Source organism: Nicotiana tomentosiformis, chromosome 7 (assembly GCF_000390325.3).
Source record: "Nicotiana tomentosiformis chromosome 7, ASM39032v3, whole genome shotgun sequence".
Classification (NCBI taxonomy): domain Eukaryota; kingdom Viridiplantae; phylum Streptophyta; class Magnoliopsida; order Solanales; family Solanaceae; genus Nicotiana; species Nicotiana tomentosiformis.
Genome location: NC_090818.1, coordinates 10215750 through 10234884, shown reverse-complemented (window position 1 = coordinate 10234884; position 19135 = coordinate 10215750). Strand labels below are relative to the sequence as shown.

General features: G+C 38.0%; 3 protein-coding genes across 4 annotated transcripts; 2 read left to right on the top strand and 1 right to left on the bottom strand.

Moving 5' to 3' along the window:
- Positions 1–329: 329 nt before the first annotated feature.
- Positions 330–2596, top strand: LOC104112235 (cytochrome b561 domain-containing protein At4g18260-like). Of its 2 annotated transcripts, none has more exons than XM_009622102.4 (4): positions 330–599; positions 831–992; positions 1644–1792; positions 2162–2596. In XM_009622102.4, exons 1-4 carry the CDS (start codon positions 597–599, stop codon positions 2484–2486), a joined length of 639 nt encoding a protein of 212 aa, XP_009620397.1. In that variant the 5' UTR covers positions 330–596; the 3' UTR covers positions 2487–2596. The 2 variants fall into 2 exon arrangements, with proteins under 2 accessions (XP_009620397.1, XP_009620395.2); XM_009622100.4 differs by lacking the exon at positions 330–599 and adding an exon at positions 607–740.
- A 3659-nt stretch (positions 2597–6255) lies between these two features.
- On the top strand, positions 6256–8043 carry LOC117276144 (uncharacterized). The gene is made up of 4 exons (XM_070179904.1): positions 6256–6289; positions 6419–7519; positions 7652–7933; positions 7982–8043. Exons 1-4 carry the CDS (start codon positions 6256–6258, stop codon positions 8041–8043), a joined length of 1479 nt encoding a protein of 492 aa, XP_070036005.1.
- A 6159-nt stretch (positions 8044–14202) lies between these two features.
- Positions 14203–19135, bottom strand: LOC104091098 (putative pentatricopeptide repeat-containing protein At5g09950). The gene is made up of 2 exons (XM_033654760.2): positions 14593–19135; positions 14203–14473 (listed from the first exon to the last, which is right to left on the bottom strand). Exon 1 carries the CDS (start codon positions 18979–18981, stop codon positions 15799–15801), a length of 3183 nt encoding a protein of 1060 aa, XP_033510651.1. The 5' UTR covers positions 18982–19135; the 3' UTR covers positions 14203–14473; positions 14593–15798.

Sequence of the window (19135 nt, the reverse complement as noted above, 5' to 3'; positions counted from 1 at the left end):
ATAACAATATATTATTAGTGGACTAAACTGTTATATATCGTGTCAGAGTCACTCCGAATGTAACTTTGGACGATAGTGAGGCAAACCTCAACATTCAATTAATCTTAGGCAAATCCCACATATTATTAATTTTTTTTAGGCAAATCTCACTATTACGATGAGGCAACTCTCAGCGAAGATAGTGAATTCCCATGAGTGATGTATATAATAGTCTAGCCAAATATCCCACATCGCCAAAAGACGCACGAGATGCTGGACATATAAAAATGTAAGCCTCAAACTTTAATGATCGATTTTAAAATTGTGCGAATCCAGGCCTAAATCGAATAATATATAATGGGTTGAACTTTTTTTTTAAAAAAAAAAAAATGTCTGTCATAAGGTCCCACCAGGTTGAAATCACAACCTAACTCCCATTTCCCTACTTTCTTTTCCCCTCTATGAAATATATATATATATATACACTATAAACAACCAGTAATCTAAACACTATGCCCAAACATTCTTTCATTTGTAATTTGTCTGAAGTATTTCACTTTTGGCATTTTTCCTCTCAGTTTTTGTAGCATTAGCAGTACATATTACATGACAGCAACATGGTACGTCCCCGACGGAAATTGGTAGTTCTCATTTTTCACATGGCTATTTTCATTTTTGCTCTTCTACCATTCGTCTGTTCATCTCAAAATCACACAGAAAAGATTATTTACCAACGCAGTTATAAACACATAATCCATGAGGTTATTCACATTTTCATCTCTTCTGATATTGTTCTCTAGTTTCCCATGCATTTATAATGCAGAAACTAATTATCTTATCTTAAATTTCAGTTAACTTCTGGGTTGTCATATCAAATTATGCTACATGGATTTCTTCTCTGGGCTTCCATGGGTTTCTTGATGCCTATTGGGATTCTTGTAATAAGAATGTCAAATAGACAGGAATGTAGACGAAGGCTAAAGATTATTCTGTATATTCATGCTACTTTACAGGTAATTAATCCTTTGGACGATGACGGAGTCAGAAATTTATATAAGGGGATTCAGAAAAGTGTTAAAGTGTCACATTTAGCATTTGAGTTAAAGCTACTTTTGAACCCCGTTACGTTAAAGGGATTCAACTGTTTACATATAAATGTATATAACCAAAAAAACTTCGTTTTTATTTCGATTTACATAGTATAATTTTTCTTGAAGGAAATTTAATGATAGACGTCCACCCAACCACTTATTCTAAAAATTAACCTTCGTGCAGTCATGGAAAGGTATTCTTCTTTTCTTTGATATGACAATTAGTATTATCTCAGCAGTTACCTAATGTCATTATTACAATTTTGAATCTTGTTTATTAGATAGAAGAGTACCCCACTTTTCACCTCTAATGATACTGAAAAAGAGTAAGAGCTTAAGTGTGATTAATAGCACTGATGAACGCTTGGTGGGAAAGGAAAGGAAGAATAAATTATCTTATTTAAGTATTACAACTAGCTCTCTTTAGTTTATATTATCCAGAATTGAGCACAAGTCAAGTTAATTATGAGGTTAGGTATAACCGTTTATTTTATAATGTGATACTTGATACCTGACTAAGTTTCTTTAGAAAAGTGCATAAAATTTCATTTATATTATTTGGTTATTTGGCAGGTATTATCTCTTCTCCTTGTAACAGCAGCAGCAATCATGTCAATAAGAAACTTTGAGAACTCTTTCAAAAATAATCACCAAAGGATTGGCTTAGCTCTTTATGGTGCCATATGGCTGCAAACAGGCACTGGCTTTTTACGGCCTGACAGGTAAATGATGTACAACAATAACATACCAGTATAGTCTCACAAGTGGGGTCTGGGGAGGGTACAATGTACGCAGACCTTACCTCTACCTTTAAGAAGGCAGAGAGGTTGTTTCTGGTAGACTCTCGGCTCAAGAAAGATAAATGGGAGGGGCTGACAGGTAATGATGTGTAGAAGAATTAACCTAAATAGTCGTCGACCCAACCACTTACTCGAAAAATAGCCGAAGGATGTATACTATATATAATCCATATATAATATGTATATACCAGATAAGAAATGTGAACAGTGAATCCGGTAGGCCATTTGTGTAAAGATTATGTATACCATAATTTCTGCAGTTAAGTACTGTTTTTTTGTTCTTCTGTACAGGGGAAGCAAAGGAAGGAGTATATGGTTTTCAGTTCACTGGCTTCTTGGAATCACAGTTTCTATACTGGGAATCATCAACATATATACAGGTTTACAGGCCTATCACACAAAAACATTGATAAACACAGGTGTTTGGAACTTGGCTTTCACTGTTGAGATTGCTGTTATCATGTTCATCTATCTGCTGCAAGAAAAATGGCACTATGTGAAGCAATCAAGAGTAATTTTAAGCAATGAACCAATACGACCAACAGATCAGGAAACATCTTCAACAGATGAGAAAAAGGAATTGTCAGCCATGCCATCATCATCAGAGCCATGTTAACAAATCAGTTTGCCTTTTGCTAACAGTGAATTCTTTCCAACCTTGTTACAATTTTACAAGCAAATATAGAGCATCATATACAACCTATAATATGAGAGATCTTGTGTTCACCTTTCCGCCTTATATTTTTTGTTTAAAATTGTAACTAGCAAAAGGATAAGCCCTTTGCACTGGTAATATATGTGGAAAGCTAACTGATGATTATATCTCACTTAACAAAACTGGCTTCACTATCATGAGAGGTTCAATACATATCCAACATGCAATTCTTGCGGTGACACCTAAAATGAAAACAGACACTCTCAAGCAAGAGAAAAGTGTCCCCAGTGGATCACATTTTGCTAAGAATCACTTAACTGCTAAATGTAATACTGTAAATATGTGATGATAAGAAGTAAACAGTTAATCTACAACTTCAAATGACCATTCATCTCGAGAGTTTACAGGGACTTTTACAAACTTATATACTTTCACTATATTAGTGACATAAACAGTGTAAATCTTTATACAAAGTATTTAGACAAATCATGGAAATAGTTGCACATAACCGTCACTCAATTACTAAAATGACAAGGCGTGGAAGGAGGACAAATGCTCCAAATGTAGCAAAGAATACCAAGTTCTTGCATACTCTCGTGTAAAAGTAGTAGTAAACTCGGAAAAAAATATGAAATTAATTTTTTTTTTTTTGGCAAATAACTTACTAAGAAAGAGAAGTAAACAAAAGGCAAAATACATAGTTCACCCCCTGAACCATGGACCAAATCCCCGTGACACTTTTTGCGGATAAAAATTACTTTACACACTCAACCTTTTTAAAGTGTGTTTAAGACACACCACTTTTATTTTGACCACTTTTTTTAGGGAGGTGCATAACACGCACCAACAAGATTGTAACACGTGTCATTATTTTTATTTTTCAAAAAAGAATATACTTAAAAGTACAATTCTACCCCTAACTACTAAAAAATTTCCAATTACTCCATCTTCTTCATCTTCCCATGCTACCACGAACCATGGGTGATGGTATCACCACCATCAAGACCTTCAAAAACACTAATTTTTTCAGCAATCCACCTCTATCCTAAATACAAAGTTCATCTCTCCCCACTTGTCAAAACTGCAATCAAGACCCATTAAACCACCAGAAAATGTTAAGAACAAAAACTCATAAAAACATGGAGAAAATAACCAAGAAATCCATACAATTCATAGTGAAACAACGAGGCCATATGATAGAGCAATAAACAAACACACAACCCCAATTTCTGTAAAAAGAGAACCTTTACCACAATGATGCTAAAATCACAATTCAAGATTTAAGCTAATTACCAAAATCACAAACAAAATCAATAAAATCAATATTCAATTTCTGCCCACCCTGATTACGATTCAAATTTAACTAATAAAGCCCCTGTTTAGCTTCTGATTTAAGAAGAATTTAGTGGAGAGTAGTGGTGACAACGGAGTCACAGGTGTAGAATGTAGCTATGAAGTAGCTATTGGGAAGAAACGAAAAGGAAGAAAATTTGGGTACAAGACTAATGAAGGTACAAAAGAAGGAAAAAGGATCTAAGGAAGAGGAATACATGGGGGTGGGGGAGGCCAACGGGGGACGGCGGTGTTGAGGTGGGGGACTGTAACACTCCTCAAATCTATAGAAGTTTAAGCACTCGCTAACTATAGAATTAATTTTTTTTTTTTAATCTTAAATTATACTTCTATTACGGATTTAAACTCTTGTGATTGATTTTTGAGTTACTTCTCTATTTATAAAGAATTGGATATACAATTAGGGGAATATTAATAATTTTAATATTATTAATTATTGAAAGTGGATATCATTAATTATTAGTTAAGTAAAAACAAAACAAAACAAATAAATAAAAGCAATAAAACAAAAATAAGGGGGGGGCAGGGTAAGCCTAAAAGCCCATAAAGGATTGTTGTAGAATCAATTATTTGACGGCTATAAATTGGACTGAGGCCTACGTATTGACTCAAGGAGTTTTGAGGTGAGTTGATATAACCCGTTACTAAAGTGGTTTAACTCACAAAAGCACGCATACAAGGTATTTGATGAATTAATTAAAAGAATTAATATATACTTAATTGGAGCGAGTGAGTACCTATTGGCTTAGAATTGTTCTAGTTAAAGTTTAGATGATTTATTCTAATATATTAGCAAACACATAAGTTTATCAGAGAGAAAGAGAAACAGAAGAATTACTAGTCAACGTTGTAACTCGAAGGACCAGAAAGCAGGCCAATTTCATTTTTAATTTAACTTCCGTAACAACAAAATGAGTTATCATGTGAAAAAGGAACCGTATACACCAAAAGATTCTATGATACTTGGTTACTCCAATGAACATGCATGTCCTATAGATAAATACCATGTCTTTAGCGTATTTTCTTGTAATTCAAAACAAATGAATGAATGCAATTGAATAACAGTACTTCTTGCAACATCTATCAAGAAACTAATATAAATATTACGAAGACCAGAAATTCCCAAAAGCTACTACTTTGATTCATTCTTTGAAGGTGTAGAGCTGTTAAGTTGCTGTTGTGTATGCTGTAGAGGCTGTAAATTTTTAGATTTTTGTGTTATTCTTATATGCCATTTTCATGTTGAAAATTTATGAAGAAGCAAGAATCTTTAGAAATACTTTTGAATGTTTATTTCTTTCTTATACCATGCTTTACATTTAAGGATGCCAGCATGAGTATGTATAGGATGTTCCAGAAAAGATTTAGACTTGAAAAGTCACAAGAAGAAGTTTTAGAAAGAAAAGATTTTTGGGAGTATCCTTTATTCTGAGAAGGGGTCATCGTCCAGGCCGAGGGTCCTGACCAAGGCGTTGACTTCCTAAAACTACTTGTGCCAAAGTAGGGAGCACACGAGCCGAGGGTCTCATTGTTGAGAATTTACTTAGCCAGGCTAAGGTATGATACATGAGCGCTGAGAACCATGAAGCGAGTGGCACCTCGTGGATTGGGCATATTCGATCAGGTTGGGATCGAACCCTTGCCAATCACACGGTGACTAAGACAGAAATAGGTCAGGATAGTTGAAACTCCCAAAGTATAAAGTGATGTATTTTTTTTTTAAAGAAAAAGAAAAAAATTTCTTTTAGAATATTCATAAACTGCTATTATTTAATTATTTTAGAATTGTTCTTATAAGCTTTATGTTTTACATGCATTTAGAATCTTTGCTTGTAATGTATATGTTATTAAAGTTTCGTCCCATGTCGTTGAGACTCACTGAGTACAATGTATGGTACTGACGTTCTCTTTTGGGAATCTACGTTGGTCTGCGGTACAATGTAAGAACCGGTTTTGCAGGCGAGCAGGCTACAGGTTAAGACTTTCCTCACTTCCAGTGCTATTGGTGAGCTCCGCTTTTGTTCGTGGAGTACTCCTTAGAGTCATCTTTATTTAGCTATTTCTTTGTTCACTTAGAGAACTGACCAGGAAATCTCATGTCCTGAGCAGTGCGTCAGTTTATCAGTAGAGGTTTCATAGACACAGTCGGTGGGTTAAGATTCAGATGTTTTTGATAATAACTTAGCAGTATTTCGGCAGTTACTACGAATAAAGTTTTGGAGTTGATTTATTTTAAATATTTAAATTAATCAAAAATATTTATTTAAAGTATTGCCTTGTTGCATATAAAGTTTGAAGTTATAATAGATTTTATAAGCACAGATGGTTCGTTCGGTCATGTTTAGTGATCGGGTGCCGGTCACGGCTTGTTCAGAAAATGGGTCGTAACAAACTTGGTATCAGAGCCTCAGGTTTATGGAGTCCTAGGGGTCTATGAAGCCGTATTAGTAGAGTCTTGTTTATGGGTATGAAGCGCGCCATACTTATAAACAGGAGGCTACAAGCATTTAGGAAAAGTCTCATTTTTTTTCATACTTTAGATCGTGCAATTGAGCCTACCTCTAAGAAATTATTTAATGTATTCGTTTCTCCAAAACTCGCAGAAATTGCTCGTACTCGCAACTCTAACACCAACACTCAGGATGCTGCTCAAGAAACTATTGCTACTATTGTGGCTCAAGGTAGAACTAAGAAGGCTTCAACTCAGGAAAGAAAGGGTAAATCCACAAAGGGGGTTCAAGTACCCCGAGTTGAACATGAAGAAGGGGTGGATCATGATGATCCAGTATCTCAGGATCCAGTGCCACCCCTAACAGCAGCTCCAGCTCAGATAGCTATATCTCTAGAGGTGGGTCAGATGTTTAATGTTGTCAACAGTGCTATGGAGGCCTTCATGGCCAACCAGAACGAGAGAAGAGATGAGATTCCACCTCAATCAAATAGACAGAACAATTCTGAGTCCTCAAGAGTGAATGAATTTTTAAAGTTGAGTCCTCCATTGTTCCATGGTTCTATAGCTGATGAAGATCCAATGTTGTGGCTGGAGGGTGTCAAGAAAGCCCTCCGAGCGATGAAGGCATTTGATGATGAAGCTGTGGAGCTGGCTGCTTACCAGCTTAGAGATGTGGCTGGCGCTTGGTTTGAGATGTGGGAAAAAGAAAGAAATGAAGATGATGGCCCGCCTACTTGGGAAGAATTTGAAGAGGCCTTCATGGCTAACTTTATCCCGAAAGAGGATAGGGAAGCTAAGGCTATAGAGTTCGAACAACTCAAGCAAGGGAATAAAAGTGTGCAAAAGTACTACATGGAATTCATAAGGTTGGCTAAGCATGCTCCTCACATGGTTAAGACAGAAAAAGCAAAGATTCGCAGGTTTGTTGGCGGTTTGGCTTACCACATTAAGGATACGACATCAGCTGCAGTGGTAGGAATAACAACTTTCTCCTCTGTTGTGGGATTCGCCAAGCACTTAGAAAGAGACAGACAACAAAGGAGAGAAGAAAAAGTGCAAAACAAGAAAGCCCGGACAGCGGGCAGGTTTAATGGTACATCCAGCGGAGGTAGAAGGGGTTCCTCTAATAAGGAGTCATTAGCACCAGCTCAGTCCAGTCATCAGTCAGGTGGTGGGTCTTCCTTCAGACGTACTTAGAGTTATGAAAATCAGTCTCGCCAGAATCAGAATTTTAGGACAACATCCTCACATAGCCAGAGTCATGCTGAGCAACATTCACAACAACAAGGTCTTTGTGGAATATGTAAGCGTCAACATTCAGGTCAGTGCAAGCTCGAATTTCATGGTTGCTATCATTGCGGAGGCATTGGTCATATAAAGGCCAACTGCCCAAAGTTACGACGTAATTTCAGTGGTGGATCAACTCGTCCTTCTAGTTCCTCAGCTACTACAGTTGCACCACCACAAGCTCGTGGTTCTTATAATCAGGCAGGGCATGGAGCATGCAGAGGTGCAGATCGAGTTACTCAAGGAGATGGGCAACCCCGTTTGTTTGCTACACTTGATCGTCAGAGTGTAGAGGCATCTGCAGAAGTTATTACAGGTATACTTCTAGTCTGCTCACATAACGCTTATGCCATACTGGATCCAGGTTCAACATTTTCATATGTGACTCCATACTTTGCAATTAACCTCGGGCTAGAACCGGAATAACTTAGTGAGCCATTTCTAGTATCTACTCCAGTTGGCAAGTCAGTGAAAGTCACAAGATTCTATAGAGGTTGTATAGTTTCAGTCCAAGGTCGCAACACCGAGGCCGATCTCATAGAGTTAGAAATGGTGGATTTCGATGTGATCATAGGTATGGATTAGTTGTCTTCTTGTTATGCCATGTTAGATTGTCGTGCCAAGATAATCAGGTTCCAATTTCCAAATGAAGAAGTCTTAGAGTGGAAGGGTAGTTCAACATCGCTGGTAGGTAAGTTTATTTCTTACCTTAAGGCACAACGAATAATCGGTAAGGGGTGTCTCGCCTATTTGGCTCACATCATTAATCCAGAATCAGAACCACCAGCTCTTCACTTTGTGCCAGTTGTTAGAGAATTTCCAGAAGTTTTCCCAGATGACCTTCCCGGACTTCCTCCTGAAAGAATCATAGACTTTGGCATCGATCTCATGCCAGGCACTCAACCCATATCTATACCTCCTTATAGGATAGCTCCAGCAGAACTTAATGAGTTGAGAGAACAGTTGAAAGATCTTCTTGACAAGGGCTTCATCAGGCCGAGTGTTTCACCGTGGGGTGCCCCGGTCCTGTTTGTCAAGAAGAAAGATGGGTCTCTCAGAATGTGCGTTAACTATCTGCAGTTGAATAAAGTTACCATTAAGAACAAGTACCCACTTCCAAGAATTGATGATTTATTTGATTAATTTCAGGGTGCAAAGTACTTTTCAAAGATAGACTTGAGGTCGGGGTACCACCAGTTGAGAATCAGAGAAGAGGATATATCTAAAACAGACTTTAGAAGTCGCTACGGGCACTATGAATTTCTAGTAATGTCCTTCGGGTTGACAAATGCTCCAGCTGCATTCATGGATCTCATGAACAGAGTTTTCAAGCCATTCCTTGATACCTTTATTATCGTGTTTATAGATGATATTTTGGTATACTCTAAGAGCAAGGATGAACATACCGAACACCTCAAGATAGCCTTGCAGACCTTGAAGGAGAATGAGCTTTATGCCAAGTCTTCAAAATGTGAGTTCTGGTTGCAGTCCGTGGCATTCTTAGGCCATGTGGTATCTAGTGAAGGCATAAAAGTAGATCCTCAGAAGACAGAAGCAATCAAGAACTGGCCTAGGCCGACAACGCCAACCGAAATCAGGAGTTTCTTGGGGTTAGCTGGATACTATAGAATGTTTGTAGAGGGATTTTCCTCACTTGCAGCTCCATTAACTAAGTTGACTCAGAAAGCAGTTAAGTTCCAGTGGTCAGACGCTTGTGAGTAGAGTTTTCAAGAGTTAAAGAAGAGGTTGACTACTGCACCTGTGTTAACCTTGCCGACAAGTTCGGGTGGATTCACAGTGTATTGTGATGCCTCTAGAGTGGGTCTTGGTTGTGTTCTTATGCAATATGGAAAAGTTATTGCTTATGCTTCCAGGTAGTTAAAGAATCATGAAAAGAACTACCCCACTCACGACTTGGAACTTGCAGCAGTGGTGTTTGCATTAAAGATATGGCGACACTACCTTTATGGCGAGCATTCTGAAGTGTTTACAGATTACAAAAACCTCCAGTACATTTTCAAGCAAAAAGAATTAAATTTGAGACAAAGAAGGTGGCTCGAGCTATTGAAAGATTATGATATCAATATCCTTTATCACCCGGGCAAAGCTAATGTGGTAGCAGATGCACTTAGTAGGAAGTCAATGGGTGTCTTGGCCCATCTTGCAGTACAAAGGCGATCTTTGGGTCGAGAAATTCAAAAACTAGCAAATGATGGGATTAGATTGGATGAGACCGAAGAAGGAGGTATAACTGCTTATGCCTTAGCGCAATCCTCCCTTGTTGTGCATGTTAAGGCTAAGCAAGACGAAGATCCGTACTTAATGAAGTTAAAAGAAGGAGTCAGAAATAAAGAAATCACTGTTTTCACTCTAGGAAGTGACGGAGTTTTAAAGTTGAATGATCGGTTATGTGTGCCTGATGTAGATGGTCTTAGAAAGTCCATAATGGAAGAAGCTCACAGCTCGATGTACTCTATCCACCCAGGTGCTACCAAAATGTATCTGGACTTGAAAGGGTTGTATTGGTGGAAAGGCATGAAGAAGCAAGTAGCAGATAATGTGGCTAAATATTTGAATTGCCAGCAAGTCAAAGCCGAGCATCAGAGGCCTGGTGGCCTAGCTCAAGATATAGAAATACCACAGTAGAAATGGGAGATGATTAATATGGATTTCGTAGTAGGTCTACCTCGCACATACCGTAAGCATGATTCAATTTGGATTATTGTAGACCGACTGACAAAGTCCGCGCATTTCCTACCAGTAAAGACGACAGATTCCGCAGAGCAGTATGCGCAGTTGTACGTCAAAGAAATAGTCCGATTGCATGGCACTCCAGTTTCAATCATATCTGACAGAGTCCCTCAGTTCACGGCGCATTTTTGGAAGGCATTTCAGAAAAGATTAGGTACCAAGGTCAATTTGAGCATCGCTTTCCATCCACAGACCGATGGCCAGGCAGAAAGGACACTCAAAGATATGCTGCAGGCATGTGTTATAGATTTTAGAGGTAATTGGGATGATCACTTGCCACTTATAGAATTTGCTTACAATAACAGCTATCAGGCCAGCATTGGTATGGCTCCTTATGAAGCGTTATATGGGCGAAGATGTAGGTCTCCAGTGGGTTGGTTTGAACCAGCAGAGGTTCCATTGATTGGTCCAGAGTTTGTTTGTGATGCCTTAGAGAAAGTCCAGCTAATCAGAGAAAGACTGAAAGCGGCTCAGAATCGTCAAAAGTCCTATTCTAACAAGAGGCATCGTGACTTAGAGTTCATGGTTGGTGATAAGGTGTTTTTGAAAGTTTCACCAATGAAAGGAGTTATGAGGTTTGGTAAGAAGGAGAAACTTAGTCCTAGATTTATTGGACCTTATGAGATTATAGAAAAGAAGGGAAACGTGGCTTATGAGCTAGCGTTGCCCGTTGAGTTGTCCTCTGTTCATCCTGTTTTTCATGTGTCTATGCTTAGAAAATACATTCATGATGAGTCGCATATAATACCTGCCGATACCATAGAAATTAAAGAAGGCTTGACTTATGAAGAGGTACCTATAGAAATTCTCGATAGGCAAGTAAGAAAGTTGAGAATAAAAGATATAGCATCGGTAAAAGTTTTGTGGAGTAATCATGATTCAAAAGAGGCTACGTGGGAGGTCGAGGAAGATATGAGGAAGAAATATCCATATTTATTTGAGGAAAAAGGTATGTGAACCTAAGTTTGGCTTGGCATATATATTTTATTTATTAAATACAAGTTAGCATGTGTTTATGTCCTTGCTAGATTATACTTAGTTGTTGAAGTAATTTAGTTTCTGTCTGAGTATATTTAGTTATTTAATAATTTAGTGCCATCCCAGAGTATATTTAATTCATTACAGTTATTTACTTTTTGCAGAAGTATTGTGCTTTAGATTTTGGTTGGTTATTGTGGTACCTCCTTGCCGGAGTATGAGTAATTAGTTTATGAGTTGTGTATGGTGCCTATGAATGGCCTGTTATGGTATATTTGGTTGTTGTTGGTGTAGTTGTGGTATTGGTGACAGAGATATTTTTTTGGATAGTCCAATTTACAGAGGAGACTCTGCCGAAATTTTTGAAAATTTAGGAAGTTAGCCAAAATTTTTGAGTCCCTTGGGAAAGTTAGTAGTGCTAAGAAAACTTAAAAAGTTCAAGAACTTAAGGAATGATTATTAGCTTAAGAATAAGGCCCTAGCAACATTCGAGGACGAATGTTTTTAAGGAGAGAAGATTGTAACACTCCTCAAATCTATAGAAGTTTAAGCACTCGCTAAATATAGAATTAAATTTTTTTTTAATCTTAAATTATACTTCTATTATGGATTTAAACTCTTGTGATTAATTTTTGAGTTACTTCTCTATTTATAAAGAATTGGATATACAATTAGGGGAATATTAATAATTTTAATATTATTAATTATTGAAAGTGGGTATCATTAATTATTAGTTAAGTGAAAATAAAACAAAACAAAACAAATAAATAAAAGCAATAAAACAAAAATAAGGGGGGGGCAAGCCTAAAAGCCCATAAAGGGTTGTTGTAACCAAAAAGGATTGAAAATCCTTATACGAGAACAAGCATTATGTTCGTTCTCACGAACAGAGAACCACGGGCAGCTTACTCACGCAGGCAACAGGAAGTTCTAGGTTTCTTTACAAATCACTAATTCTTGTACTCAGGTATATAAAATTTTTTATTCTCAATTATCGTACAGTATAAGAATTGGATAGTTAATTACTTTCTTTCTCTGTATCAACAGTAAGTTCCATGTTTAGGCGTGAAACTTTGAAATTAATTCAAATGCACTGGTCGTTGTAGAATCAATTATTTGACGGGTATAAATTGGACTGGGGCCTACGTATTGACTCAAGGAGTTTTGAGGTGAGTTGATATAACCCGTTACTAAAATGGTTTAACTCACAAAAGCACGCATACAAGGTATTTGATGAATTACTTAAAAGAGTTAATATGTACTTAATTGGAGCGAGTAAGTACCTATTGGCTTAGAATTGTTCTAGTTAAAGTTTAGATGATTTATTCTAATATATTAGCAAACAACACATAAGTTTATCACAGAGAAAGAGAAACAGAAGAATTACTAGTCAACGTTGTAACTCGAAGGACCAGAAAGCAGGCCAATTTCATTTTTAATTTAACTTCCGTAACAACAAAATGAGTTATCATGTGAAAAAGGAACTGTATACTTGAAAAGTCACAAGAAGAAGTTTTAGAAAGAGAAGATTTTTGAAAGTATCCTTTATTCTGAGAAGGGGTCATCGTCCAGGCCGAGGGTCCTGACCAAGGCGTTGACTTCCTGAAACTACTTGTGCCAAAGTAGGGAGCACACGAGCCGAGGGTCTCGTTGTTGAGAATTTACTTAGCCAGGCTAAGGTATGATACATGAGAGCTGTGAACCATGAAGCGAGTGGCACCTCGTGGATTAGGCCTATTCGATCAGGTTGGAATCGAACCCGTGCCAATCACACGGTGACTAAAACAGAAATAGGTCAGGATAGTTGGAACTCCCAAAGTATAAAGTGATGTATTTTCTTTTTAAAGAAAAAGAAAAGAATTTCTTTTAGAATATTCATAAACTGCTATTATGCAATTATTTTAGAATTGTTCTTATAAGCTTTATGTTTTACATGCATTTAGAATCTTTGCTTGTAATGTATATGTTATTAAAATTTCGTCCCCTGTTGTTGAGACTCACTGAGTACAATGGATGGTACTGACGTTCTCTTTTGGGAACCTACGTTGGTCTACAGTACAACGTAGGAACCGATTTTGCAGGCGAACAGGCTACGGGTTAGGACTTCCCTCACTTCCAGTGCTATTGGTGAGCTCCGCTTTTGTTCGCGGAGTACTCCTTAGAGTCATCTTTATTTAGCTATTTCTTTATTCACTTAGAGAACTGGCCAGGAAATCTCATGTCCTGAGCAGTGCGTCAGTTTATCAGTAGAGGCTTCATAGACACAGTCGGTGGATTAAGATTCAGATGTTTTGATAATAACTTAGCAGTATTTCGGTAGTTACTACGAATAAAGTTTTGGAGTTGATTTATTTTAAATATTTAAATTAATCAAAAGTATTTGTTTAAAGTATTGCCTTATTGCATCTAAAGTTTAAAGTTATAATAGATTTGATAAGCACAGATGGTTCGCTCGGTCATGTTTAGTGATCGGGTGCCGGTCACGGCTTGTTCAGAAAATGGGTCGTGACAGGGACAACGGGGAATGGCAGGGGTTCAATTGGGGATGAAGGGATGATGCCTTTTTTCTCTTTTCTTTTTATCTATTAAAATAAGAAAAACAAAGAAAATCAAATAAAATCTTAACACGTGGGCTGACACAAGGATTTGGACAAAATATATAGAGGTTTTACGCGCTTAGTCATTTTTGTCAAACACGCGCTGGCCATTTGGCAAAAGTGGTGTGTCTTAGACACGCTTTGAAAATGTTGAGTGTGTAAAGTAATTTTTGTCCGCAAAAAATGTGTCACGGGGATTTGGTCCATAGGTCAGGGGGTAAACTATGTATGAACGCTATTGCAAACATGCGACGAGATATCCGTGCATTAGCCATTTTATTTCAAAAATTAAAAAGGACAAGATATTGGTAAACAAACTAATCCTGTCTTTTCCCATGTAATCAACATCAACCATGTAAAAGATAATACCGAGTACAAACACCGACAAAATCTCTCTTTGCCAAAATATGCTTTTCCTAGGGTGAGAAATTCCAACTCACTCATTCATCATCCTCCTGCATGTTATTGTGTCCATCTAAAATGTAACATAAGTTTGTAGCTACTTGCGTCTTGAACAAGAGGACTCAGTCCTGCACATGCAGAGAACAGAAGTAAAACCTTCTGGGTAATATAGACACTGTTTTATCAAACATTCTGAGATGAAGAAGACAAGTTACCACATAAGAAAACATACTGCTCAGGAACATACCAGCCTTTCATCAAGAAGTTGTTGTTGGAAATTGTCCTTGACAATGTTAAATATTTTCAGTCATACTGCTGTCAACTTCTACCTCGAGTTGGCAGCTGTATTCTCTTCGTACAGTCATCCCACAGTATAGAGTAACTTGGGTGTGTGTTTAACTTGAAGACAAGACCAGGCTTCCCATGCACCACCCACCCAAAGGATGAGTTCCTTAGAGATTGAAAACTGGATTTTATATGATCTGTTGGAGTCTGCACAATGAAATTGTCCAGCAAAACCAAAGGCCTTTAATGTGCAAGAGCACCTTTAAAAAAGTTTACCCTGTACATGCAATTTTGATTTCATGTTGCCATTTGCTGTCACTCTAGCCAATTCATGCACATATTCGAACAAATATGGCAATATGACAAGTAATTCAATCAACAGCAGGAGTATGGTACGTTTTAGTAACTTCAGGTTGAGATCACCACCAGAATAAATAGTTCAAGCCTTACAAACCAAATGCTTCTCTTCCATACTTCAGAGGTGACACGCTAAGCCTTTCATGTTTCGTCTGTTTTGAAACGCCTCATAAGCAACATCCCTTCTCCAAGTTAGACAGCATTTGATCTATTACCAATAATCATTAAATTAACACTTCCCATCAGATAAATGATGAAATCATTTTACTTTCAATAATGGTGGTGTACTAACCAACTTGCGCCCACCTCGACTAATTCACCGAGTACCTGCTACCTCCTACCAGTACAAATACATGGGTAACTCTGTCCGCAAGCTTAGACATATAAGAAGAAATTATCTATCTTTTTTTTTTGCCTCTGCTGGTATTTGAAGTTTTGAACCCTGATCTGCCAAGGTCTTTCCAACTTCATTGACAATAAGTCACTCACTCGGGTGCACAAAATGATGAATTTGCAGGAGATTAATAATACTATTTGCCTACCATCAACTTGGCTACAGTTTTAAAGTGGGTTTGATATGCGTAATTCTCCTTACCTTCTCCATGCTCCTTTGATTTCATGGTGTCATTTATTGTCATTCTAGCTGATTCATGCCATAAAATATTTAAGAAATATGGCAAGTAATTCAAATGATATCAAGATTATGGCACGCTTTAGTAACTTCATGTTGAGGTCCTCGTGACATGCTACCTTTTCATTGCTGCCTCATTACGCAGTATCCCTTTCTCCAAGTTAGACAGCATCTGATATATCACCAGTAATCGTTACATGAACACTTTCCATCAAAAAAATGATGAAATCTGTTGGAGTCTCGTAATACTATTTGTCTACCAACAACTTGTGATATGTATTTGAAGGCAGAGTGACAGTCCCCACAAACTCGGAGGTTTTTCATTATTCTTATCGGCATATCTGATTTCCGTGTAAGAACAAAGGCAACTGCAAGTCTCTCGCTATGATAGCTGAGGAGTTCTTCCTTATTCTCCAGTTCAAGATCATACAAGGCATATTTAATCTGTGGCACATACCCTGCGTCCCTAATCTTCTTGTGCAATTCCTTAAGTTTTTCATAAATTGCGTCTTTATCTGGATGTGATTGATCACCAGCTACAAAAACATGAACACCATCTCTCATGTTAACCCAACTGCATCCAGCTTCTTTCCTTACCGTAGCTTCTCGCATTGCACGCCGAGCCTCTGCCACATCCTCCCATTTCCCTCCCGAAGCGTACATATTTGCAAGAAGCACATAGTTCACAGCATTATGAGGTTCCAACTCTAAGAGCATGTGAGCAGCCTTCCTACCTAGATCTGTTTTACGACCGCCTGCTCGACCACAGGCTCCAAGCACAGTCCTCCAAATGAGTGCATTGGGTTTTAATGGCATTTTGTTGACGAAGTCCTCCAATTTATCCATCTGACCTGCTCGTCCCAGGATATCAACCATGCATGAGAAATGCTCAATCCGTGGTGTCAGACCATATTGTTTGCTCATGGAATCAAAGTAATCCATGCCCTGCTCAACAAATCCCACGTGGCTACAACCTGATAAGACACCAACAAAAGTGACATGGTCAGGTGTTTGACCTTCCAGCTTCATTTTTGTAAAAAGCTCTAGTGCTTTATGTCCATGTCCATGCCGTGCATAACCAGAAATCATTGAGTTCCATGAATATATATTTCGTACTGGCATCAACTCAAAAAACCTTGAAGCATAATCTATTCTTCCACATTTGGCATACATGTCAACAAGAGCACTCCCAACAACAACGTCAGATTCCAAACAGGATCTAATCGCACAAGCATGAACTTCCATGCCATGCTCCAATGTTGCAATTGAGGCACATGCACTGAGAACAGAGGCAAATGTGAAGCCATCTAATTTCTGACCCTTGTGCAGCATAAGCCAGACTAAATCCATGGCTTTTGGTAAGACCTCATTGTGTAAATATCCAGAGATCATTAGATTCCAACTCATATCATCCTTCCTGTCAGACATCCGAGAGAATATGTTCTCACAGTCATCCATTTCCCCGCACTTACCATAGCAAGCAAGAAATGAATTTTCAATAGCATTAGCATCCATTCCACTATATTTTAGCACCAGAGCATGGATTTGACGAACAAGACCAAGAAGAGAAAGTGATGATATTGCTGAAAGGATATTTATAAACGTCACATTGTTGAGACTCCATCCAGCACGCATCATCTGTGTGAAGTTCTCTATAGCTTCAGAAATAGATGTCTCAGAATCACCTAATGCACCGATAATGGTATTCCATGAAACAAGATCATACTCTGGCATTAAGGTAAACAATTTCTTGCATTCAGTCACACATCCAGTATCAGCATACAAAGCAAGAAGAGCATTAGACACTGAAACATCAAAATCTAGTCCTAACTTTATCCCTTCACTGTGCAGTTGTTCCCCCAATCTTATCCAATTCAGGTTTCCACAAGAACTCAAAGAACTTATCAATGAGTAATTTGAAGCCATCAATCCTGTTCTTCTCATAATTTGGAAGGTTGATATTGCATCTTCAAAACAATCATTTTGATCTAGAGCGGAGATCATAGAGTTCCATGATACTGAATCCTTATCGAGCATGATCTCAAAAACAGAACGAGCAATCTGGATTTCACCAAATTTAGAATACATATTAATCAGAGCATTTCCAATAGCAGCCTTGGAGTCACACAAACCAGTTCGGATAACATAGGCATGTAGCTCTCGACCTCTTCTTCTCCCTTCTTCCAACAAAGAGAATTCATGAAAAGCACCGAAAAGAACAACGAATGAATCAGAATTGATTTTAACCAAGTCTCTCATCTGCATAAAAACTCTGGTCGCGTCTTCTCCTTGACCCAGTCTCACCAATCCGACCATGAGCCCGTTCGTGGACACTGCATTCCTTGTACCCATCTGTTTAAAAACCTTCATAGCAGTATCGAGACACCCAAACCTTCCAAAACCACTAACCAGAGCACTTCCTACATACAAGTCTTCCAAAAGTCCAGATTTTTCTATTTTAGCCAGTAGCTGCTTCAGCAAAGACAAACCATAATTAACATGCTTAGCAGCAGCTGTAATTAAGCTGCCAAAAGTGAACTCAGTTGGTATAAAAATAAACCCCAAATCTTCTTTTTGCATATCAGAGAAGAGCTGAAACACAGAAACTGCATCTCGCTGAGAGTAAACTGAAATAATAGAATTGCAAGATACTGAATTCTTATTCTCTATCTCTTCAAAAACACGCCATGGATAATCACCAGTACCTGCAAAACCTCCATACATCGAGATCAAGACATTGGAAACAACCTCATTAGAAGCACGTCCTGTTTTCAAAAGCAAACCATGAATTTGCATTCCCAACCTAAGCCCACAAGCACCTAAACCCTGACAAGCCCTCAAAGCACTACCACAAGCATAATGATTAGGAATAAACCCCGACGAAACCATTTCACGAAAAACATGGCATGCCTCATCAGGCATCGCATTTCGCGAATAACCCGTAATCAAGCACGCCCAGGTAACTAGATTTCTGTCCAGCATTCTGTCGAACATATCATGGGCAGAGACCAAATCACCACTTTTGACGTACAAATTAATAAGGGTGTTACACAAATACAAATCTTTATCAACCCCATTTTTTATAATATCCAAATGGAGTCTTTGCGCATTGAATTCAGAACAAGAAAACAAGTATTTTTGGACGAGAAACTCGCACTTGTCTGAAACTGTAGGAACAAAATAGGTTGGCTTTTGGTATGGATGAAAAGCTTTGTCTTTTGTTGTAGTGATGGTGGGATAAGCAAAGTCATTCGAAAAAGACTGAAGAACTGAAGCTGCAAATGTGCTGAAAGTATAAGTGGGGTTTGGATTTTGATGGAGTAGTAGTTTGTTTCGTGTTTGTATAAGTGCTGCCATAAACATGGTGAAAAATGGTCACCGCTGATAGAGCTCAAAAATATTTTGCTGCCTCATTTTAACCTTGGCGCCATTTCAGCTCTGAAGAATTTCATTTGATGACTTTAAAAAACGGTAGCAAGCCTTATTAATGTTGGACCATCTTAATTCCATTAATCAA

Coding starts and splice junctions, on each gene's coding strand:
- LOC104091098 (XM_033654760.2), bottom strand. CDS start 18,981: ATGTTTATGGCAGCACTTATACAAACACGAAACAAACTACTACTCCAT.
- LOC104112235 (XM_009622100.4), top strand. CDS start 639: ATGGCTATTTTCATTTTTGCTCTTCTACCATTCGTCTGTTCATCTCAA. Junction 741..830: donor ATAAACACATAATCCATGAG/GTTATTCACATT, acceptor CTTAAATTTCAG/TTAACTTCTGGGTTGTCATA. Junction 1,793..2,161: donor GGCTTTTTACGGCCTGACAG/GTAAATGATGTA, acceptor TCTTCTGTACAG/GGGAAGCAAAGGAAGGAGTA.
- LOC117276144 (XM_070179904.1), top strand. CDS start 6,256: ATGGGTCGTAACAAACTTGGTATCAGAGCCTCAG. Junction 7,520..7,651: donor TGGTGGGTCTTCCTTCAGAC/GTACTTAGAGTT, acceptor GTCAACATTCAG/GTCAGTGCAAGCTCGAATTT. Junction 7,934..7,981: donor ATCTGCAGAAGTTATTACAG/GTATACTTCTAG, acceptor TACTGGATCCAG/GTTCAACATTTTCATATGTG.